General features: G+C 38.8%; 1 protein-coding gene across 21 annotated transcripts in view; it reads right to left on the bottom strand.

Moving 5' to 3' along the window:
- Positions 1-25548, bottom strand: part of CAMK2D (calcium/calmodulin dependent protein kinase II delta) — a 172507-nt gene that overhangs the window by 68608 nt on the left and 78351 nt on the right. For 9 of the 21 annotated variants that reach the window (XR_014955263.1, XM_085579399.1, XM_085579400.1 and 6 more), the window contains 11 exons: positions 22964-23066; positions 19311-19394; positions 18195-18289; positions 17771-17893; positions 17037-17120; positions 16291-16333; positions 12454-12491; positions 10889-10921; positions 7048-7107; positions 5407-5448; positions 2836-2884 (listed from right to left, as the gene is read on the bottom strand). Coding sequence is in view for 20 of the 21 variants with exons in the window: in XM_085579399.1 (XP_085435525.1) it covers positions 2836-2884; positions 5407-5448; positions 7048-7107; positions 10889-10921; positions 12454-12491; positions 16291-16333; positions 17037-17120; positions 17771-17893; positions 18195-18289; positions 19311-19394; positions 22964-23066 (754 nt within the window). In the remaining variant the exon portion in view is untranslated. Of the gene's footprint in view, positions 1-2835; positions 2885-5406; positions 5449-7047; positions 7108-10888; positions 10922-12453; positions 12492-15247; positions 15259-16290; positions 16334-17036; positions 17121-17770; positions 17894-18194; positions 18290-19310; positions 19395-22963; positions 23067-25548 lie in introns of all 21 variants that reach the window. The other 12 variants (XM_085579413.1, XM_085579414.1, XM_085579415.1 and 9 more) reach the window with 8 other exon arrangements.

Here is a 25548-nt window from a genome sequence, read left to right as displayed (position 1 = left end):
ACAGGCAAATCACAATTTGTCAAATCTGTAAGTGCCTTACAGCTCAGCAATTCCCTACTGCCAAGCATCATTCTTACTGATGCTTTTGCTAATTTGTCTCTGGGGGCAAAAAGACACCATGAGAAACTTAACAACTCACCTTTCTGAAAATCTGCAGACAAAAATAACGGTGCTATTGCATAGCATTACTTGAAAAATCAAACCCGTATCTCAGAGATGCTGCCCAGTAGTTCCAGTCTCATTACTACAGGAAGAAGAAATCCTACAAGCAATTCCAGAAGAAGGCATTGCCTATAGTCCAGTTCTCAGCATGTTCTTCCTGTCTGCTCCTATCATATTTAGGAGGGATCACTGTCATGTAGATAAGCCCATGATCGATGGTTAATGTCAGAAATTTATTTTAGCAACAAACCTGAACTACAGTTTCAACTCATTTCAGACTCAAATGAAATAATTAGCTTATTGCTTGAGTTATTAAAGCTTTTCTACTAAAAGAAATATGTTCCAGTCCTGAAAGAGGTAAGTGTATACATAAATAAGGCAATGTTACAGATACTAAGATTTCCAGTAAATAAAAAATGAAAGCAAGCCTGAATTTACTGTCTTCAAGTTAAATACCTGCCTTCAAAAGTGAAAACAAGGCGAGATCCTGACACAAGGGGAGAATGCTCCGTTCATCCCTGACAGACAGGAGGAGAATTTGATCCTGAGGATACATTAATGATAGGTGATGTAAGACACTTTTAATTGCTGCCTGTCTTAATGAATCCTAACGTTCATAACACTTGGCACAGACACGTGTGTGCACTGGCTCCCACAGCGCACAGAGACACGAGCGTGCTGGGGATGCTGTACCCCAAAACAGGCCAACAGAGGTGTGGGAGCAACACCTCTGCAAAGAGGCAAATCAACACCAAAGAACAAAGCCCCAGCCCCTGTGGGCTGCACAAAGGAAGGGGCCCTGGCCCTGTCTGTGCAGAGCCATTCCCTGGGAGGTGTGCATCACACTGCAATGCCATAAAACACCCACTAATACTACTGCTCAGCTACAGCCACAGCCCCCTGCTCCTTCCTGGGAAGGACAGAGCCTCTTCCCATGCTGCACTCCAGGCTGCAAAGAAAAGCAAAAAGCTCATAAACATCTAAGGTGCAAAACATTCCTTCTAGGTCTCAAACGTGGTGACAAATATCTTGAGTCATCTTGAGCCTACGTTTAAAGAAGGACCTGGAGAATTCTCTCTCTTTCCTCTGAAATCCATTTGTTCCTATCAGTATTTTATCTGCAGTGCTGTTGCTGACAAGAGAACAGCTTTTTCACTGTTCTACAAAATATACATCCAGGAATAAAGCTTGGTGTGTGGGGAAAATAATCTTTCCTAAGTGCCTTGCCAGAGCAGGAAGCTTGAGCTTATAGCAGGTGTCAGGGTTGCAGGACTGCCTATTCCCTAAATCGTTCTACCAATTAGACCGTAGGGACACTGTTAGCTTTAATTTATAATAAAACAATATGAACAACAGCCTCCAGAGGAAAGATGGGAAGTGTGAGAGGAATACTAAAAAGTAAAAAACAAACAAGTTCATGAACAATTAATAAGCGGGAGATTATATTTGTCTTTTAAATAAACAGAAAATCAAATCCCTGTACACTGCAGGGAAAGACACAAACAGGATCTTGTTCCTCTGACCTGTGCTTACTGCAAGATCCCCTTTTCTGGTTTGGGAATACCATGTATTGTGGCCATCCAACTTGCCCTTAAGTATGATACTGCAGAACCATATAAAAGTATTAGGCAAATTATTTTCATTGTTCTTTTTTCATATAATTGTGTCTCCCTGAGGTAAGATGTGGTAAGCTTCAGACAGAATTTTCTAAAATCCCTACTGTAATAACACCACATTACATCATCACACAGAGGCCCTATAATTAAAATATTAATTTAATAAGATTAGTTGTTAAACTGCATCAAATAGTTTGAAAAAATAAATACAAAGCATTATGATTAAAGGTAAATTAAACTATCTTCCAATTAATCAGCTGCAGATCCCTCTAATTCTTCTTTCCTTTCACAGTAACTCAAACCACCACCACTTTGTTACATCCATTCTCCCTGTTTTATTTTACTGTCACCACTGGCCCACATTTCACCTGTACATATACCATAATTCTTGGAGGCCAAAAGCCAATCTATTTTGTGAATCAAAGACACACAAACCAACTAATCCCTTTTTCAAACCCTTTGCACTTTAAAACATAATGCTGTCAAAATAGGTATGTGTAACACCACAGCATAATGTTTAGAGAAGGGAAAAAGTGGAAAAAATATTATCTGTGAAGCTACAAAATCAGGTTTATAAAAAAGTTTTTATGTCACTTTTTTAAAGAATAAAAGAAGATTAAAATAAGTGTATCGACAGAACAAAATGAAACAAAAAAAATACACTGGCATCTGAACAGAATAAAAATAAAAATGGTGACATGAAAAAAAAAAACAAAACCAAACCAAATGCACAAATGCATGTTAAACATAAATTAAGTAAAAGTTACAAAGCACTAACTTAGACATTTAAAATCTACTTCTATTATTACAGGAATTAATATCTTAGTCAAAAACCAGTAACTTTATATTAATCCCAAAGCACCATGGGAAATGGTGTCTTGGGAACGGAAAAGTTACAGTTAAGTCTGAAATACATCAAAAGTAATTGCTTCTAAAACAGGAAAAACACTATTCTCTCCTAAGATTCATTAGGGGTTTCTGTGTTTAATGGCCTACTGAAATATAACACAAAACTCATGTTACTGCTGCTCCAAACATTTCCAGTGCAAAATCATACCTTTCACATCCTCATCTTCGATAGTCGTGTTGGAACTTTCTGTTGATTCCTGTTGAGAAGTAAATATGAGTTGAATGTATAAAACAAGCCAAGCCTTATTTGCGTGCCTAGGAAAATGACAGGATTAGTTACAGGAATCATGCAAAGCCTTGAAGCAGGGTGGGATGTCATTCACAAACAAATGGTCACACACTGATTCCGACATTTCCACCTGAAATGGATGTCAAACATTGCCATTCTCCACAGGAGGGAACACAAATACAATTCCTGCAGTCTGATGCTTTTAATTCACAGGAATGTACAGGGAACTTTTTTTCCTTTAACATCCAGCTCTACAAAGTCCATTCTGAAATGTATGAATTACTTCAGCCAAGTAGGAGTGCTTGCCATTTTAAGCTTAGTGATTAAACCAACTGTGCAAAATAAGTCATTCCATTCCAATTCCACCTTCTAAATATGCAGGCTTCTACAATTTACAACCCATTTCCTGCTCGTGTGACTTCAGCAATGTATATTCAAATGAAGTCTCACAGTGATCTGAAGCATATTGAATCAGATGACCTCATTTTTATACTGGTTTTTGTGATTTTTTTAAGGAGATGGAGAATTGATGAACGTACGGTAAGAACTTTGACAAACTAAGGCATCTTCATAGCAGTATTCTTCAACCAACCAGTCATGCAGAGGAATGACTCATTGATCAGACAGTTTATTCTTAAGCCATTGCACTTAAAAAGGCAAGGATATTGCATCTCAGTCTTTCCTTAATTACCAGAAACATGAAATATAATGGGCAAATGCAACAGGGCACTGTCAAATCTAACAGCTGCAGAGAGCTGAAAAGTTTTAAGCTAGATGTTTTTTTTACCTCTATACTTTCTTGAAATGTAAAACTATTTTTTTTTATTTGCAGCTCAATAAGAAGAAAGATTAACTGATCTTGTTTTATCTGAGAGAGAAGACAGAACTAGTATTGTATTTAATTCTTTAAAGGACTTTACCATTACATAATGAAAGGTAAATTTGCCAGTGCCCTTCATTTACTGTGTCCTCACAAGGCTGAGCCAAAGGAACGTTCAAGAGGGCTTATGCATTACCCAGACCTTCAAAACCCAAATAAGCATTGACAAGTCACGCTAGAGGAATTAAGTCACACACAAACAAAACTGAACGAGCCACCATGCTGTCCCTGCCCTGGCTGTGTTAGACATTCCACTCTACATGGACACATCATGCTCTAGCACTTCAAATATTAGATAAAGTACTTACAAGTGAACAAAAACCTCACACAAATATGAGTTGTAAACACCATGCAAAGCTCACGGGGCAGATGTAGCCTCTAACACTGAAGCATCCACTCCAGTTGCCATACTACAAGGATCAGTCTTTCAGATAAATTTAGGAGGAACTCTCCTCATTAAGGGGTTAATTTGTTCCTGTGACCTTTTGGGACATTGAGAATCTTAGTTGCTGAGATTATGTAATAAAATCAAGTAGATGTAGTCATGCCAATATTTTATCTGGGTTTTCTGGGTTTTAGTGGACTTCAGTGATAAAAATTAGCCTGCTGTTCAAACACAGGCTGCACATGGCCTATGGGTTTAAACTTGGGGAGCTGAAAGAGTATTAACAGGAAAACACAAGTTCTGTGTTGGACAGATGTAGGGGACAATAAAGGATTGGGACACAAAAGCACAACACACACCACCAGTACTTCCATGCTTGAGGAATGTCTGCATGCGTTATTTCGTCACTCAGATCCATTCCTTCTCTTATGAAATAACCACAGGGAGTTAAGACTAGGTAAGTGGGATGTGAATTAAGTCAGCACTGCAAACAGTGAAATTCTTGTTGAAGCATAAGTTCTCTTCAGGAAACCTAGGAACATGTGTTAATGTAAATGATGGTATTTCTTGGCCCTTTTCAAGTCCATGCATGAAAAAAACAAAACAAAACACGTTTTAGGAATCAGCTGCCAGACGCAAACATTACAATACATGAGAAAAAGAAAAGAGCATGAAGAAAACATGTAAAAATCAAAAGACCTCTTTGTCACTTGAAATGTGACATATTTTTGGAAACTGCCCAGTGATGTTATGGAAGAAAACCAAAGTCCTGTGCAAAAGACACGTCACAACACAATGTATAAGCATGCTGAGAAACAGCAGATGGAATAAACGGAAATGACATCTTTGTTTGAGGTGACGACTGCATGTAAAACTCGCTGGATCACCTCACCACAATCTGAGAACAGCACTGTTAGGTTTCCCTTAGACTGCAGCATTTCTGGCTGAAATGAGAGAGAGCCCCTGCTCCCTGAGCTGGGCTGGACAGGGCACTGAGCTCTGCCCACTGCTACCAACTCCCCCAAGTGCTTCAGGAGCTCAGAAGCAGCAGGACGCACGCAGGAGATGGACATGGATGGAAACAGGCTCGAGAGACACCTGGTGTAACAAATGCAGGAATGAGATTTTCCTTCACAAATTCTTGAAACGGCCCTATTGTGCTGTGGAATAGTGGATGGAATGTGTGGTGTGGAAAAGCAAGATGGAGTTGATTCTTTCTGAATACCTTATTTCCATCAGGGTTGTGGATTACTGTAGTTTGGGGCTCCTGAGCGAGAACAAAATAAAGAGAGAAAGAGTTCCCATTGGTAAATACATTTTCATTGGTGTGAGGTGCAAGAAGAGCCAGCTCACAAATGCTGAACACTGACAAGAGTTAAAACAAATGTTAACTGTCACCAGGGGGTGAAACTGGATTTCTCTAACACAGATTTCCTCATCAGCAAGCCAGCAAAAAAGGCCATCTCACCTAATGCAGCAGCATGCAGAGACCTTATTCAGGAGCGGGGTGCACAGGGCTTTGAAGCTCTGGGGACCTGCAGAGGCTCTTCTGGATGAGGACAGGCCAAATGCTCCGTGGGCTTTCCTGTCTGAACCTGGACAGGCAGGGTGGCCACAAATCTTTAAGCTTTAATAACTTGTTCTTTTTAATCATGTTTACTCGTATTAGCATGAAGTGATCAAATCAAAATACGGAGGAATTGATAAGGATTAAGGATGACTACCCCTAGACACTACCTTGGTTTGGAATGCATGGATTGCCCTCAACTCCTGCCTTGGCAGAGCTGTGTAAAACCAAGCAAGAGAGATCTTTGTATCATTTAAAAGTGTAATTTCCCAAGATCCTTGAACCTTAAAAAAAAAGGTTCAATAATCTTTGAAATGGCAGTTAGCCAGCATGCTTTCAGCATGGGCTATCGGGAATGGTTCCATGCAGGAACAGACTGCCAGAAACTCCTGTATGAAACCTGCTGACTCAGCCTTAGGAAGAACTTACTGCGTGCCTCAGTGCCAGATGCTCAAAAAAATTCCAGAGGAAAAATGCTTCCAAATGTGTGTGAACAACCCCATTTTCAAAGTTTTATATGTGCATGGGAAACAACAAGTCACAGCACGAGGTACTTTGGCACTGGCATTTATATTGGTGAGCCCTGTGATACACAGGTGCCTTAGAAATAGGGCTTTTAATAGAAGTGAGACTGCAGTAAACATCCAGGAACATAATTTTGATTTTTAATATGTCCTTAGCAGAGCTTTTTAATGAATAATGTCTCCTGCTGATTTAAATGGAAGAGAAAGAAGCAAAATGTTTAGCTCTAGATGCCTCTTGATCCCAGAGTAGTCTTGCAAAGTCCTGCTGAGTTTCAGGAAATATGGAATGAAAATCTGAATAAGGTCTGTTTTATGGCAGCCTAGTAATAATCCTGTTAGCTCTCCTGGATGTCAATACTTTAACTAAGACAAAGCTGAGAAAATAATAGAGCTGGTTTTAAAAAATTTTGTGGGTGCAAAAGGTTAGCATTAGAAAGTGGAAACAGTCATCAGGCATAGAGCTAAGAGCAACACCAAGCGCATTCTACTCACTTGCTGGCACAGCATGCAAAAAATTCAGCTACGGTTACAAATGCTATGACTCTACCGCATCCAGCTTCCATTTAACATTTTCTGTCAATAAACACGCTCTAATGGATTTCCTCACAAAAAAAATTCAGCATAATTCAAACAAAAAGGTTTTCCAAAACCTGTTTTTAGAAAGCAAACAGAGTAAATGCATGAAAAAGCAAAAAAGAGGGAAAAAAAAAAAAAGAACAAACAGAAGACAGTCAAAAACTTCCAGATAGCATGAGAAGGAAAATTCCAGGTATACCAGCGCCGGGGTAGGAATATTTTCCTTGGGGCTGGTTACCACGTTGGTTTTGTTGTTTATCTGTAGGTATGCAGAAAACAGAAACAGACAGGCCTTAGAACTCGTGGTAGGTACCGTATCTATATCTCTGCACACAACATCTATAGACAGGTATCAGTATCTATAGATAGATATAGATATGGAAATAAAGAATACAGAAAGATGAACTTAGGAACGCGCAGAAACACTGACACTAACTCTGGGAGCTGGCTGGCAGTGCCTCCCCACGCACTGCCAGAGCCCTGCACCATGGTCTAGCTAAGGGACAGATGAATTGAGACACTTAATAGAGATACCTTCAGTAGCAGCTAAGTACATCTAAGAAGAATAAAGAATTAATACGGGTTCCAACAAAGTCCTAAATAGCCACTGCCATTTTGTGACATGCAATGGTGTTCGGTCATTGCACCCAACAGTTCTTTATTTCTAATGAATTATGCCTACCATTAATAACATTTGAGTATTTGTAGTGCTTCAAAAATCTGTAATTTGTTCTACTGGCTTCTAATTCCACTTCAAAATAATTTTGATGGTCACTAGAAAGAGACTTGTGCCCCTTGAGCTGTTTTGGTGCTATTTTTAGCAGAAAATCACTGGCAGCTTCTCAGTGCTGGTATTGTGACTCAGAAGCGCGAGGTTTCCCACTATGGTACCTGTAGTCTTACTCCAGACATCAGCACCTCTCTGTTTAACTTTACATATAGGTCCTCATGATACTCCTTAAGCTCAGCACAGTGCTATACTTCCTGGCTTTTATCTGAACAAAATATTAATTCAAACTGCTCAGCAGAAGTTTCAAGGTATCTGAGCCTTTAAATTTTTTAGGATTTACCTTTCATTAATACCATGGGGTATGGGAAGAACAGAAATTCTAAAAATAATGTAGCGAGCCCCTTTTTACATGCACTAAGAAGCAAGATTCAAATATTGTAAAACTGGTTGGAAAGATGTATTTTTTCCTCTCTAACAATTATGAGGAAAAAATATTATGGACATTTTGGTCATGTCTAATTTTAGTAAGGGTGGTACAAAGCATCATGCAGACTTAGGTATATAGATGCAGATAATCTGAAAAGACTTTGATCCAAAAAACCAAGTTCTACTGAACCTTCTAGTCATAGCACTTAGTAATAACTGTCCAAAGCAAAACCAGAAATGCCTGGAATTGTTTTGTTAATGGATTTTTGTAAAAATGTAATTAACTTTATGGAATAGAAAGAATTAAATTCACAGACTCCATGTCCTCAGCACTTTATGATGATTATTTTACTTTGGGCCAGGTGTGGCAGCTGACTTGTAGATTTCAGGAACTGAGCCTGCAGCTGAAGTGAATCTTACTTAGGATACGTTTAAATTATGGGAACATCCACAGGATTTGCAGTAATGAATTACAGACTGCAATTTTTATAATTTTTAATCAGCATTTAACTGGCTTTGAAGAATATAGTAGTTTTGTTAATTAATCAGGGAACATTATGCCGACACTTAATATTATTTAATAATACTGGTGATAGATATAATTTTACCATTAGAATAAAAATAATTTTCTTTGATTTAAAAGCAAAGTTGCCAATGCTCTACAGCAGAAGGATGAAGAGCATTTATTTTTTTAAACAATGGTCTTTCTACAGAAATTATTAAGAGAACATATGAGTCATTATTGAGTTGCAAGTGATTACACTCTGACTAGGCTTACTTATTGTCAAATAAATTTCATTTCTCAAGACACAATTACAGGTGTAAGCTGTAGGATTGTCTGAAGTCAGGACAGGGAGAGAACAAACACCTTTGTGCGTAAAGTCTTTCAGGGGGAGATCTAAGTATTGGAAAGTATTTTACCTACTTTAATATTTATGGGATTCTGAGACGGACAGAACCCTGAACGCCTTACTCAGGAAAAAACTTTAAAGAAAATCCCATCCATTTCAGTAAAAGAAAGTTCTACTGGAGATCTGTAGAAGAGTGGGAACACAAACATGGCTGCTTGAAAGCAGACTAAACCTTCCAAGCAAGACAAAAATTGTATATCGAGTTGCATAACTACAGATTCATACTTTTGTGCCAGTGTAGTCATTGAGAGACTAGATTAAACAGACCCTAGCTAAGGAAAGAAATGAAGATTTCACCAGATTTCATACAGTCCTATTCAGTAGCAGCTCAAGTGGTATCCCAAATGAGTGCTCTTGGTTGATTACATAAGGAAAACAGGTTACTCAAAGCTCAATTCCAATTTTGCCTGAGTAAGGAGAGCAGGCTTTGGTCTACACTCCCTTGATGAAAGCCCTAGGAAAATAAACAATATTCATTACAGCTACTGCTGAAAACTGCAGGAAATCTATTCAAAACTTCTTCAGTGACATATTGAGAATCCAGCATACACCAGGAAGAGAGAGAACGTGATTCATTCTAACATTCATAACAAATATGTTATTTCTTCCATGTAAACAGAACTTGGTAAAACCCTTTGAAACTTTGTGAGAAAACAGCAATAAGCTGTACATGTTTTCTCTCCTAGAACAGAGCCATTAATCTATGGAACACATGGTGAATCTTGCATGTATTTTTAACAGCAAAGGGAAACCACTCCAAAAGGATTACAATATTGTCATGTGAAACAGTTACTTCAAAGCTGATTTGTGATTAACCAATGACCTTCTGTTTGTTGTGAAGGAGAAGGTTTTACTGCTGCATCACTTGCTGAAAGTCACTCTCTGAAGTGTGACAGTAGTGCCGACAGACACACAAGCACTCCAAACAGCTGGGCACAGCTCTAGCATCATTATTGGCCCTTTTTCCATAGAATATGAACATATTTTAACAAATAAAGTCCGTATCTTGGGGCTTTACCTTTCACATGTTACTTCTGTAACAAAAAGTTAACACACACTTCAGGTTTGGGATCCTGGCAATAACTACAGTGCACCTGCCCAGTGCCCCTCCTTTGGATGCCGTGGCTCCTGTCACTGGAATTCTGCATTCACCCAAGGAACAGAGGATTTACCTACATAACTGCATGGCTGTTTGCACCTGACCAGCAGTTTTTGCTTTCCAAAGAGAGCTGGCTTCCCAGTGAAAGGTGTGCATAAGGGCCCTTTGCCTTCTCTCTGCTGGCAGAAGCAGCAGGCAGAGCCCATCCTCACAAACGCCTCAAAGGTCACATTCAAAACCACCATGAACAGCAATAGAGGAAGTTACTGTGTGGGGTCACGGAGGCCAAATGAACACCAGACTGGAGAGCAGGTTGAGGAGGAGGGCAAGTTATTAAGACTGTCATCTGGGACATCTCGGGACACAGCCCTCAGCTGCAGAGCAAGCTAGCTGGGAAACTAGTGTGGGAAGGCTGGGAAATTGGCTTTTTTACTCCTGGGCATTTAGCATGGCATCTTGGGCTACAGTGACTCAATTAATGCAGTACTGTATCACTTTGCAACTTGTATTTTGTTACATTTTATGATATTAATAATATTAGCTTTTAAAATAAGGAGATTTTAAAAACAAAGAAGGCTGTTACAAGATTACTGTTTTGTTACTATTCTTATTTACAGCTGCATTGGCTGATGTTACATCTACTTTTTTTGCTTTTTATGTCCCCAGGTTAAAAAAAAGTAAAGACTTGCTTGAAAGAAAGGCTGAATGATTCACTGTGGATGGTATATAGCAACTGCAGGCTTAAAATTCACAAGGTTGTACTTTAAAGTCTTGCAGTTCTCACAGTAAGTTAACAAAGCTAAATGCAACTGCTTGATTTCTAAGTGTGAACGTTTCACAGGAGGAAAAAAAATCTGTCGATAAAGATCCTCACCATCATCTGAACACTCGAACTGGACTTCCTTTTCTGAATTGACCAGTCAGAGAGAAAGGAAAAGAAGAAAACGTGACTGGTTGGATTTGCAGTATCAATGCATGGAGTACAGTATATTTCTCTTTTGGCTTTTTTTTTTCTTTAAATAAGACAGCTACAGCTGTTGGAAGGGGTGGAAAAATGCTACAGAGCATCTCAATAACAGCATCTCAATAACAGCAACGACAAAAGACTTCCCCAGATGTACATTTACTCCCTTTGCTCCACATGACCATGCAGGCTAACAGCAACACATAACACATGCTGAAAACCAAAGAACTGAATCCCAACAGGTGAAAATTCGGCAAAATTTTGGCAACAATTGTTTCCCATATTATAACTGAGATAGAACAAATAGCATTGTAGACCTGTAGGAGGAATGATATTTAAAAAGGAAAACTGGTCAGAGACAGTGCATAAATTTTCTTTATTCCACAATGAAACATGGTCAGAGTTTTCCAGCAGTGATAGAACTGTTCCAAATGTGTGCTTCTCCATGTGACTGGGATCTCCACTGCTTGGCAGTGAGAAGCAATGCAATGGTACTGTACTCATTTCTCTGCAAGTCAGGCTCGGGATTTTTTGATTAGCAAAGTGTGCATATGTCAGACAGCAGGCACAAATATACTGTGAATCTGGTATTTAAGCAAGTATTTATAATGTTTTGTTAAAGTAAGACAGTAAGTTTAAATAGAAGATTAAAATTCAGGTCAAAGACACCCTTCTGAATAAACACACAGAGCACAGAAGAATATCTTTTGAGTCTTATAATGAAAGCTTGAAGCATTATACTAGTCTTTGAGTCCTCTCAGAAAAAATACCAAAATACATTTTCTGCTGAGTGGTTTTGGGTTTTATTTTTCTTTTTTTTTTTTCCCAAAGTATTTTTTCAGAATATTCATTTGTGAAGCATCTCTCCTCCTGCAGGGTCTAGTGACGTGAGACCAGGAGCTCTAAACCATGTACGAAAGCTGCCAAAATGTTCCCTTCTTAACAAGGTCTCTTAGTCAGGATGAGCTTATCTGAGACAGTAAACCCCTCAAGTTCTGCCAAATATAGCAAGTACATCTGGCAGAACACACCTCATGTGGAGCCAAGCCTACCCGTACACTTTTAGTCTTCCATGAAATCTAGTGGAAAGTCAAGGGGAAACAAAGAGGCAACAGAGCTGCACATAAACACTAATGCCTAAAAAGCCCACCACCAAACCATTAGTTACAAGTTAACTGATAACACTGAATCATTAATTACATTATCATTCTTTATTTAAAAAGCAAGAAAAAGCATTTTCTCCAGTAGTTTTCTATCTTCTGCTTACTAAATGCTGGCTTTTCAAGTATTTGTTTTAATTCATTTCAAAGCCTCTTCTACTAACTTTAACCACTCCAAATAGCTAGTGAGAAGCACTTACTAACAGAATCTATGAAGGAAAGAAATAGCAATAATCAATTCTAAAACCTGGCAGAAGTTAGACAGGTGGAGACTAAGAATATATCTTTGAAATGGAAAGCAGGTGTTTCACCTACCTTAACTCCATCCGGCTTTTTCAGTAAACTCTTGGCTGCTGTAAAATGAGACAAATAATTTCAGTGTCAGGTGGTTCCCCTGCAGTCACCCAGCTGTGCAGCAAACCCCCAGTGCCTCCCAGCTCCAGGTATGTTCAGTTTTTATTTCCTCCTTTTGTTTCTCTGAGCATGGGGCATGAAATCCTTAGGAAACCATCAGTCTTTAGGACTATCAAACATCTCTTTTTCTATTGCCCAAAACTGTAGGTTGACTGCAGTTCTACAAGGAGGGAGCTCCTTGGGTGGCAGAGAGGAAAAGGAAGCAGGGTGAGTGTAAAAGCAGCAGCTTTGGCTATATCCATTTCCTCAACTGCAATATATTTCTACTGGATGATAGGGATAGTTTGGTATGACTGTGAAAAGGTATTGTTTTGATGGCAGGGACTTGAAGCAGGTGTCTGCAGAGCCCACTGGTATCTCAGATGATATCTCAATGTACATAATGCCCCTCTGGGGACTTCCCACCACGACAGCATCAGCCTCCTTGAGTGAAAGGGCAGCACAGTTGCAAGGAAGAAAGGAAGGACAATTTGCTAGCGAAGGGTTGTTTTGGAGGGTTGCTGCCTGTGAGGCAATAGTAACAAATTCTAGGCTTTGCTTCAGCTCCTAACAAAGAAAACATGCTATTTTCTGAATTGTGTTGCACACTGATAAAATTTTTGTGAAATTTCGTTTTTCATAACATTATTATTATTGCCAGATCTTAAATTCCACCACTTAAAACTGGCATCAAATAATTCCAATTTACTAAATTTGGAAGGCTAACGTGCAAACAAGCACAGCACAGCTCTGAACCTGAAAACATTCACAGCAGAAGTATATGCTGGCTGACCTACCAAATCCATATAAACTATTCACTAAAGCGTAAATGCTCCATGAATCACTGCCAAAGACTTGAAGAATAATAAATTACACAACAAGCCTGCCGTTATTGGGGTTTTATTGTTGGTTATGACCCAATCTTCCCATCAGAAAATGTTCCACAGCTCAGGTTGTAAGAAATTGCTGTTCTATATACAGGGGAGACAGTCCCAACATGGAGCTCCCATCATTAGTGGCATCCTTATCTTAAAAATAACCTCAAAATGTCAAATCAATTGAACCTCGCACACCCAAGGCTGTTCAGACTGGCTGAGGATACGGGAGTTACTGAGTATGTGTTTTACCTTTAAAGATAATTCTTGTAATTGTGGTTTATTTTTGAGCTACCTCTGCATAAAGTGCTCATTTTACAGCACCAAAAATGTAGGCTCACTTCAGCAACTGTACAGAAATGACTAATGTCCATGATTGTGTTGTTTACATGAAATAAACCCGGGAAAGTGAAGTCAGGTTGATGTTTCTAACTTCACTAATATATCAGCCCTCAAAATGCAGTTTAATAACTATGGATGCCAGCCAACACTACCATTAGACCTCCCACATGGCCACATCTTACAGTTAAAGTGAACCAAAATAAGTTTGCCTGTATTGTGCAGCAGTACCACTGGATGCTTTTATTTAAAGAAATATGTACATAAATATTGAAACCAAATTGTTCTCCACATACTTTGGAGATTGGACACTCCCTGTGGCAATGTATGCTTTCAGGACCTGAGGCAAGAGGGCCTTAGATTTTACATTACCACAAATATGTGGGCACTCCATTACCTTCAGGAATTTATTTAGGGAAAGCAAAGGGAAGGAGATATTTCTGAAACCTAAGGACAAAAAAACCCAGAAGTTAATAGCCTTCAAAGCCTGCTTTATACCCTTAGCCCTAATAAAAATATGAGAAAACATAAATTAATTCTTATAGACCTCTGTAGGTCCTTTTGCTAAATTTGTACATGAAACTTCTGAGTTCTTTTGCTGCTTGACAAAGACTACATGTTCTATGTAAACAATTAAATGAGAGGCAGTAAAATGAGGGCACCACAAGCAATAACACCGAGTATTTATCGCGTGTCCGGCACTGCCGGCGCGTCCTTCCCAACGTGCCCGGCATGGATTACTGTGCACTATGGCATGTTGCAGGACGTATCCTGCCACTCTGCTGGGTTTGGTCTGCAATGGATTTTTAACAGTATTTGGATTCATCTTTCTTTAATCACAGACACTGCATACAAATCAAATATTTAAAGAATTTGCAGGAGCAAAGCAATCAGCATATCCTAAATTAAGCCCACAATGAGAGATTTCTTGCAACTACAAGCAAGAGCTAAAAATAAAACCTAAGGCAGCGCTACTAGGCCAGAAAGCAGACTGGAAACAAATGGTTTGTGACAGGATGGAGAAATTAAAGTGATTGAGGACAAACAGCAGTCTGGATTGAGAAGAGAAAAAAGATGTTCCTTTCACGTGCTGAGGGTCTTACCTCACAAGAAATACACATTCCACATAAAAGGAAGAAAAAAAAGGAAAGTAAAACACTTTTATAACCACATCATTATGGACAAATGACCTTCATAAGCATGCTTTGCAATGAAATACAATGAATAAAGAAACTGAAAAAATAAAACGTCATCAAGAAAAAAGCCGGGTGGCTATGGTGTAAAACAAAAGATGTCATGTGAAAAAACAAAAAAAAAAGCCAAAAACCCTGTTTGCTTTTCATGGTGAAATACTGTCTAAAAACTACTTCAGCTTTTTTGGTTCGTGGAAGCTGAATTTGATTCTTACACAAATAGACAGTGACAGTTATGAAAAGGGATAAGGAATGATTTGTTTGTTTGATATTTAACAGTAATTCATTTTTACAAGAAGAGCAACCTACAGCCTTCCCACCTTTTAAATGAATTGGCAGAAAACAGAATTCATTAAGCATTAACTCAAGGTAATTTAGATAAATGTGGTCCTCTGTGTTTAGGTGTTTATTAAAGAAGGGAACTTAACTAAGAAAGAAATTGTATTTTAAGTACTATGCAAATTGAACAAGTTGTTCTTGCATTCGTGATTATGTAATTTTTTTGGATGAGTCAGTGCTTATTATTATTCAAAACATGCCCAGAGCACTATCATGTTTTTGTCTGTACAGTAATTTATGTTACACTCCAATAGTTACATCACAGAGTGGGAGGATATGTAAAATTACTGGTTTTTAAATCTGGTGTTCTATTTTACCATTCACTGGAAATCTCAAATAGCAAAATGAAAAATTCAACACAGCATCAATATTCTGGCAATTCTACTACTTTGGACAATTCTAACTCTGCCAAGAGCAATTTTAGCTTTTGCTATTAGAGCTTGTTTAGTGTAAGACCTAAATCTCCAGAGTCATCAGGACAAAACTGTTTCATGAAGAGAAAACAACTGTTCTTACATCCAGTTAGGCACTGCTGGGCATTAGGAAGAAAACAGGGACTCATGTTACTACATTCCTTACTCCTTAGCAAAGCAATAAAGAAATGAATGTACTGATGATATTTTTAATACAGGATGCAACAGAATAATGGAATGACTTTTCACATATATAAAAATATTTAAGTTCTAAATGTTGTTTGGTGATACTTGTGCATATGGAGATATATGCATAACTTTCAATTTGCCTGCACTAAAGTAGGCATGAAAGAGCTGCCTGTCTTTGACAGGTAACAATCAAAAAGCAGAGAAGGAGCTCAAATTCTACAGAAAAATCGGACTGTCACTTGCAAGAGAATTTCTCTGGCCCAAAGAGATTAAATTCTTGTTTGCTTCATCACAGTAAACAACATGATATATATCATACTTAGATGCTCCTGAATGCGTCTTAATTAGACCTGAGCCTTCACAGACATTAAAATATAAAGACTGCATTAATCTGGCGTTCAATGAACATACCTGAGAAATTTCTGGTAGCCAGCATTGTTGTCAAAATGGCCCCCTGTGTACACACACATTTTCCCAAATTAGCATCATAGTTGTGTAAAACTCCAAATGCCAACACAACACAACAAAACGGAAAATACATGAGCAAATGGCACCAATTACTGAATTAACTCTGAGAGAATGGATTATCTTTGCACTACCTCTCATATGCCATGTCATGACTGCATAAATTGTAATTTAATCTTAATTACACACCTATCAGCAATCCTGCTATCTCAAATATTTTCCAACTGTCAGTATTTAATGCACAAACCAGGAGTATTCAGAGGCACAGCAATTATTCAAAATTCATAGATGAATATGAAAGAGACTTGACTATTGTCCTTAGATTATTTTTCTCAGGGAGGAATATGAGCTTATTTGTAATGTACACATTAGACAAGTTCACATCTGCAAAGCTATCATGTCTAGACAGGAAAAAACAAAGCATAATTCAGAAAAATAACCTTAAGGATTGTCCCTCAAGAGCCTACTCTTAGTGTGTCTAAATACAGAGGATTACTATAGTTTTGAATTAAAGAAGAAAAGCCAGGTTCCATTTACTTTGATTAAAAGTTTTAAGATCTTCAAGCAAAAGCTGATCTTCTTTTAGGGTAATTTAAGAACAATAGGTCATTTAAGAACAATATTTATAAAAAACTCTGCACAGAGATAATTTGTTTTGCACACCAAACACAAGCACAAGTTTTCTTTCTTACCTTTAGTTTTCTTCTTGCATTGAATTTCTTCAAGCAATCTACAGTCTCTTGTCTGTGCATCATAGAGGCAACAGTAGAACGTTGCTGAGAGAAGAAGAAAACAATTATTTTAAGGCACCCAGCCAGCTGTTTTAGCAATTTGTTTACTCTACAACACACATGTTACAACCCATAGCCCCAAACTAGGGCCTTCAATTTCTACTTTGCCTGACTACCCCATTGTGCTCCTTTCCATGTGTAAAGTCAACTTGAAAAGTCATTGTGTGGCATATACTGAGAGCAGGAGAAAAGTCCTGAATCCAGGAACAGCCAGGCAGCCTCTGCTACCTACAAATTGACTTTTCAGAAGTCCCTTAGTTCCCTGCCTGCACGTTTCATGCTTATCTGAAAGATTTCAGGGAAATGAAGATGCAAAGCATTATCTAATTCAAAAGTTACTTTCCTGCACTTTCTTCTCACTGAGGATTTAAAATAACACTCTAATTTTCACAGAGAACAGTCTACATAACACAGTCAAGGCAAAGGAGATGAATTTGCAAAAATCTTACCCCAAGCTGAGATCTCTATATAGACCACTATTGATCATATCTGTGTAATTATAATTTTACAATTTATAGTTACACAGCTGAATGAACAAGAACAGAAGTTATCCTCTAATCACATTCACTACATGCTGAAGCAAACCATAAACTGATTTGTCAAGTGATCATGTTGAACCTGTGGACATTACTTACACAGATCCATGGATGCTTTAGTGCTTCTGATGCTGTGATACGTTTTGCTGGGTTGATGGTGAGCATTTTATTGATAAGGTCTTTTGCTTCAGGAGTCACCGTGTCCCATTCTGGTGAGGGGAACTTCAGAAAAAAATACACATATGTACATAGTCTTGTACAATCTTTACATAATTTCACCAAAGGATCCACTACTGGATTCAAATAAGAGCTTAAAAATTGTAAGGCTCTGCCTTTACCTCATCATTTACAAACTACCTACATCTGAGGACCAACAGCCTCTTGCCTGTTTAACATAATATGATCAGATGATGTTGCAGAATTCATATGCCACCATCTCACCAGTTCTTAAATTCTCCCTTTAGGAAACTCCTGTTTAGAAGCACAATTATAAATAACTGAAAAGACAGAGTATGGTACATACATCATAAGCACCAGCCTTGATCTGCTGGTAAAGCCTGTGCTGGTCTTCATCCCAGAAGGGAGGGTATCCCACCAGGAGGATGTACAGAATGACTCCTGCAGAAAATTCACACCAGTGTTAAGGGCTTGCAAGGAAGGAACTGCAGAAATGAATTTTGCACCTAACAACTACGTAAAATGAAAGGCTCATGTGTATCATCCCAGCCACTGGGATGGGAGGAATACTGCCCCTTCAGACAGGGGAAAACAGTGGAAGTGGGCATTTGACAACATCAGATCAGGAACACTGGAAATATTTATCTAGATGGAGAAATAATATTCCATGATTCTCGATGTTCTAGGAAAATGCATTTTTCACTTATGGTTTTTTATGGCTTATACTGGTGTCTGAAAGATTTTGTTATAATTATTCTCATGCAAAGCAAATTTGGGAAATGCAAGTTTTTCTGTATTTGGTCAATAGGAAATTGAAAAGACCACCTTCTAGTCTGACAGAGATGATTCCCTGTGAATCAAGTGCTTTCATAAATATAACAACATACTAAGTGTGGGTAGAAGTGAAATAAGGAAACCAGCCCCTGTTCTCAGCTGGGGAGCTGCCACTTGCCAGTGCCTCAGAAGACAGTTTTGAGAACTGGGTGATAAAGAAACTACTCCATCCTCCAGTTCAGAAAACATTTAATTTTGTGGTTTATACCTGCAGACAGAATATATTGGTCAGATGAATTTTAGGCTCCTTGTGAATCAAAACTAAACATCCAGCTCACAGTATGAACTGGCGTGTTTACTAACTAATGAGGCACCATACACCTGCAGCCATTCTTTGAATACTCTTTGAAAGTGCATTGTGTAGACATGGCCAAGAATGCCATGATAACAGAACTTTGTAAAAAAATTTTAAAAAAAGAAGCACATAAGGCAACAAAAAAAATCCAATGACCTCTACTAGAAATTAATACTGAATTTTATTATAATAAGTACTGCATTTTATTATAATACTGAATTTTATTATGTTGTGCATCTTTTCTGATGCACAATATAATGCACCCTGGATATCATTTCTCCCCTTAAGACACTTTAGAGTGGACTGAATATGACTTTCAGAATAACTTCTTACCACATGCCCACATGTCCACAGGTTTTCCATAGGGATCTTTTCGTAACACTTCTGGAGAAAGGTACCCTGGAGTACCAGCAAAGCCTGTCAAAGGAAGGCAACTGTGGTCAAAACCTGTATGTGCTCTGCAAAAAGCATATGATTCTCATCTAGGCCCACAAGACCCAGGACAACATTTCCTGAGCCATGGACATGAACTGCTGCATTTGCCCATTTGTTTTTTATGGCACATGACCTAGAGGTGATGCTGACATTATGGGGGACCAACTAACAAAGCAGAGGGGCAGCTACTGTACTCCTATATGTAAGGAGCTATATTGTTGCACAAAATTAGAGCTACATCTAATACGGTCTTTCCACTGCAGAACTCATTTCTGCCAAGTCATTCCACTTCTGGAAACCTCTTTACCAAAGTTTACAGGAGGCATCTCTGAAGCAATCTGGCCTTTAAAATTTATATGTTCTTCATCCTTTATTCATTACCAACAGTGCTGCTTCTCTGAGCAGAAATGTAAAATGTAGGTATAAATATTACTTTTCTTAGGACACTGTAATGGATAAAAGCTTAATGATCACTAAGAGTCTGCCCCATTTCAGTGTGGATGTCTGTTCTTTCAGGCATCTTAGCCTAAAATAAATACCTCGGAATTCCTGAGAGGTGAGAATTTGGTGGCTTTCATGAAGGACCACAAGCCATTTGTGCAATACCACCCTGGATTCCACAAAACTCATGAGAGATGGTGGTAACATATAAAGTGCACAGATACAGAAAAAAGAAGCCTTTGCCCCACAGTCGCCAATTACTTTGGAGTGGGAGGAAGAAATGAACACATTCTGTATATTCTAATGAGAAAAGAGCTAAAATATGGTCATGAAAAATAAGCTTGTTTTTTGCAGGTTCCTGATATGGAAGCTATGAATTGTTAAGGAGCACTATCACACAGGAAACACATCTTCAACTCCTTAGAGGAGCTGAAAAATAGATGTTCTAAGTGGCTTTAAATAGACTGCTGTTTCATATCTCTTCTTGGGTGTAGTGCTCGTTTTAAAGGGGAAGCAAAGTTGTCTTGAGTTTAAAACTTAGCACAGCTCAATGAACATTACTATGCAAGATTTGAAAATAAACTCTAAAGCAAAAATAAGTATAGTACTTAGCTAACCTTAGCTCTCAATGAAGAAAAAAAACAGATATAAACTGAAATAATTGGTACAGTTTTAGTACACAGGACCACAGAACGGTTTGGATTGAAAGGTCCTTGAAAATCATCTTGTTCCAAACCCCTGCCATGGGCAGGGACACCTTCCACTAGATCAGGTTGCTCCGAACGCTGTCCCTGGTGTTGGACACTTCCAAGGATGGGAGAGCAACAGCTTTTCTGGGCAACTGATGCCAGGGCCTCACCAGCCTCACAGGGAACAATTTTATCCTATTATCTGAGCTAAATCTACTCTCTTTCAGTTTGAAGTAATTCCTACTTACCCTGTCACTACATGCTCTAATAAAATAAGTCTCTCCCCAGTATTTTGAGTGGTTTAAAGCAGCACACACAGAAGGGTACACAGCCCTGATTTCAGTTAGAAAAAAAAGAACACAAGGAATTAGTTAACTGCCATTTATCAGGTTATTTTGTAACTGCTCAGAGGGACCCCCAAAACAAGCGTGTACTTTTCAGAAAAGTGTTGCTGCTTGTAGTAACTCCGTTAGGTAAAGCAATTTGCAAAGCTGAAAACTGTGACTGTGCAGTGCCTAGAAGAGACTGCAACACTTTATACTCCTAAACTTCTATGATTTCTCCAGGCATCCAGAGGACCAAGATAAAATCCATGCTTTGTTGACTCAACCTGCCTGACACCTTCCCAGTACATTAAGCATCTGCTAAGAGGGTGGCAGGTTTCTACTAAACCCTGTAAGGCTTTCTACAAATAGGCGAGGAATAAGTTTGTTTTGCAAACATGCAAAACAGGAAAGTATTCCGTTGTATTCAAACACAGAGTTCAAGTCAGTTTCCTGCTGAGGCACAGCCATGGTTCAAGCAGAAAACAGACCACCACACCAGAGGACTACACCAGAATAAAGGGGAAAAAAAAAAAAGAAAAAAAGAATAAAGAAAGGAAAGCATACTGATGCAGTGCTATAATTAGAATCGGAGCACACCATGAGTCACTAAGTGCTGCAGAATCCAGTAGAAAGCAGAAAAATATTATGAAAGAAAAGAGAGAAAAAGTTCAAAATGCTCAGTCCACTGGAGTTCATGTTCTGCCCTGCTAATGCAGTCCTGAAGCTGAAGGCAGGCACTTGGACCACTCTGGACACATTCTGCAGAGCAAGTTGCAAAAACGGTACAGAACCCACTTATCTTATTGAGTGCCACAGCTTTTTTTAAAAGAAAGACCCCCTTTAGGCTACTTGCTTTTCATTACCTTGTTAACTCCTCCTTACATATATATTTTAAAGACATTCTGCTCCCTTCTCCTAAGTCCTCATGATGCTAAAGTCTAAACCAAGCATTTCACAAGAACCAAATGACAAAAAAACAAAGTACAAGATTTTCTAGGCCATTGCAACCTCCTCTGCATCACCTGCAGGTGCACTATGTACAGAAAATATTCCTGAAGTCAACTTGAATCTTCTGATTTTTTCTTGAGATGCTTTCTGTTTACCTGACACTTCCATTGTAACAATCCACTTGTGTTTTGCCTTGTTTCTATTCCACTCTTTTTGTACTGGTCTGTTCATTGATGTGCAAGAGCAATCTCTCCTGTCTTTTGTGGATTACTGAAATCCATTTATAAAAAGACTGGATTTAAAACAACAGGCTGGCTCATAAAGCTGCCAACATATGTCCAGTGGCACTGCCTGTGCGTCTACATGTACTTATAGCCATGAACACTCAACCTCCCAACTCACTGCCCAGAAACACCTTTCTGCTTCTGTTCCAAGCCTACAACCGCTTTGTTCCATTTCCAACTGCACTTTCTAGCTACTCTAAAGGAGAATAGACAGCTGCTATAAATATTTTATTCTGTATGTTTTTCCACCTGGGATTTATAATACAGTTTTCCCCATGCTTCACATCTGTTCAAAGAGGGTGGTACGTGAGACACGTGTATCATAACTGTACATGCACTATTGTTTAAAATTACCAGTATTAAATATTTTCCACCATTCTCCTTCGGGCATCTATTAACCGTAATGAGCAATCTGTAATTAGTGTCTGGCTAAGGTGCTCAATCCCTCCTATTTTCCCATTCATTGAAGTCACATTCTAAAATGCTTCAGAATCAATTTTTCAGGTGTTTCCAGCTGACTGAGACAGACAAAATGTTCTGATGACTGGGCATGTACACTCAGCAGTATTTCCCTACTGTCTCATTCTTCAGGCACCTGAGGGGAACCACCGGTCTCCCTCCCAGGTTCTGCACCTGTATTTTCTGCCTCTAGTTACTCAGGAGAGTGGGAGAAAAGGGGTTGTGTGCATCTCAGTCAAATTTACAGATGGAAGGTGGCACAAGCTAGGAATCAGGAAACTCAGGTTTTCCAGGGTCAAAGAGTCACATAGCTGCACATTTCACTCTGGGTTGAGAGTGGGGCAGTTGGGGAGGCTTAACCACTACGCTGAATAAATGGTGAGGAAAAAATGGTATTTACTTACCAAACCAAGCTTGTTGTTCTCCCTGGACTTCTATAGCCAATCCAAAGTCTGCCAGTTTGACTGCTGCTCCCTTGGATTTGCTAGCTAGAAGTAAGTTCTCAGGCTTTATTCAGAGAGAGAAAACAATTGAGATGAAAAGATAAGTAAATACATTTTAGACAGTACTCTGGAAAAGAACAAATACTTAGAGGAGTGAAAATTAGAAGAAACCCGTGGTTTTTTCCATGAAATTGCAAAACTTGCACTTCCCATTCCTATCTGGAAAGAATCACCAGGCCTGTAACCAGCCTTCATGAGCTCATGCCAGCAAGATTAAGGACAGTGCGAAGAAGAGCCAGAATGGGCATGTGGAGCTGTGACACCTGCTGGTGTGACAAGGCAGGTCAGAGATTCCCAAGAACTCATTACTGGAAAAATGGGGCAGCAGACTCCCAAAGGACAGGGACTCACTGATGACTAGTCTAGCCCATGGAGTTTGCAGGATCAGGCATCTGCAACTGCCAAACAGAAATGTTTTGTATGACATCCCAACAGTAACAGCCTTGTGATTGTATTTAGAGAGCAGGTGTATTTACATTGCAAATCTCTCAGCACACCCACACTTGTGCCTGCAGAGAGCCTTTACAAATAAAATAATAGTGAACGTTCCCACCTTGCTTTTGTTTTGTAGGGTTATGTTGGTCACATCTGAAATGAAAGGCTATAGTACACTCACACAATTAAAGGTAAAGGATTTGAACATAATTATGTTCATTCTACTGCTCATAATGAATCCTTTTAACTGCAGTTAGCAAATACATCAAATGTAAATTGCCCGAAGACAACTTTATTGTATGAATGTTTGCTTTAAAAATACAACTAAAATAAGTACTGTAGAAAGCAACAGATTATTTCAGAGAACTGTGATCCTCAAAGCATTTTCTTGCCACACCTGTCTTTCCAATCCCCATGGTTTTTAAAAAAGGTTTTGTTCTACATTTACATAATAACAAAACTTCACTTTCATGGGTATTGCTGTGACTCCTCAGAAGCAATTTCTGCAGTGGTCTGTGGTAAGGGACTTCGTTATAGTCAGGCTGGTGCTAGGGCCTCAATCCTGCAAACTCTTCAAGGCATATTCCAGGTTCGACCCAGCAGCAATCGTATCACTTCCAAGGAACTATTTATGTGATTGCAGTTAATCCCATGCACGTACTGAGGTTGGAAACAATTAAGATCATAAGCCTCTTTCAGCAAAGCCTATCTTTAATACATGTCAGGTATCCAGCAAAATATGCTTGAGCCTAAGTAAGACCTCAGCCACGGTGATACTTCTATTAATTAACAATACAACGGGCCCTGACAAATTCTTTAGTCTGAAGGGATTTTCTTCCTCTCTCAACAAAGGAACATCTTTTCAGCAATTTACCAGCGCTGTTCTCTCACTCATCCCTTTGTCGCTATGTCATAGATTAGATAATACTAAAAAACTTTCATCAATAGCTACTTGATGAATCTTCTATTTTCACAGTTTCAAAAATTAAGATGAAGGGCCCTCAAAACAAAATACAATCTTAATATTAATTTAAATTACATATATGAAACACTAAGTGCACAGCTGAGGACTCTTCTCTAGTTTCATCAACACTGATTTAAGCAATGTCACACTCCTTGCCATTTAATAACACTAATTTCAAAACACAGTGACATAGTTCTGCAAGGTTTCCTCTCAGAATGAAACAAGTTCACAGTAATTAATTCCTGGAATGCTGTTCTTGTACAAACCTCTTAAAGCAACAGATGATCCTATTTGGTTGTGACCTTCAGGCAAGCCAAAAGCAGTGAAAAGCCTCATCCTTCTGGATGAAATAAAAGCACTACCACACCAAGCACATAACGCTTTCCCAAAAAAATTGTTTTGTTCAAAACACTGGTTTTGTTTTCTGATGCTGGTTTGGCTTTTTCGGTTTGTTTTCCTCTTGGGATTGTTTTTTTTATTCCATTGCATGTCTCTTCTCTTCAGAAGTACCACTTTAACAGATGAGTGTGTTCCACCAGAATTCCTGACATGCTCCCATGCCAAAGACAACAGCCTTTTGGGCCATGCCAAGTGGGACTGTGTGCTTAACCAACATGCAGCAGCCGTTTGAGGCTGGCCAGAGGCACGTGGGTAATTATCATGCATTAGCTGGGAATGAGTGCAATTACTTGGGAAACATTAACAGCACCGTGCAGGACTTGTTCCCTGGATTCGGTGGTGTCACCTTGCGCTCCCCAGTGATGGGCAGCAGCCAAGCATGCACAATGGCACTGTTAACTGCTAAAATTACTTACAAATAAATTAACGTGATTTATGCCATGCTTTTCCAAAGGTCTTTAATCCTTAAGATATCAAATATTTAAGGCTCTGTGTATTTTTCCTTGAATGTACCTAAAACAGCCATTCTTTGGTAGAAGGTAAGAGGGTCTTAACCACAAAATCACAGAAGCTTCACAGAAGTAGGAAGGCTACAGCCTGACAAGAACTGGAATTCCTACCTGGAAGTGCACTTTTACTAGCTGGTAAAGCCAGGTTGCCACTGATAAGTTAATTTTTTCCTGGGTTT

This window comes from Lonchura striata, chromosome 4, assembly GCF_050655825.1.
Source record: "Lonchura striata isolate lonStrDom1 chromosome 4, ASM5065582v1, whole genome shotgun sequence".
NCBI classification, from domain to species: Eukaryota; Metazoa; Chordata; class Aves; order Passeriformes; family Estrildidae; genus Lonchura; species Lonchura striata.
This window is presented reverse-complemented; position numbering and strand designations above follow the sequence as displayed.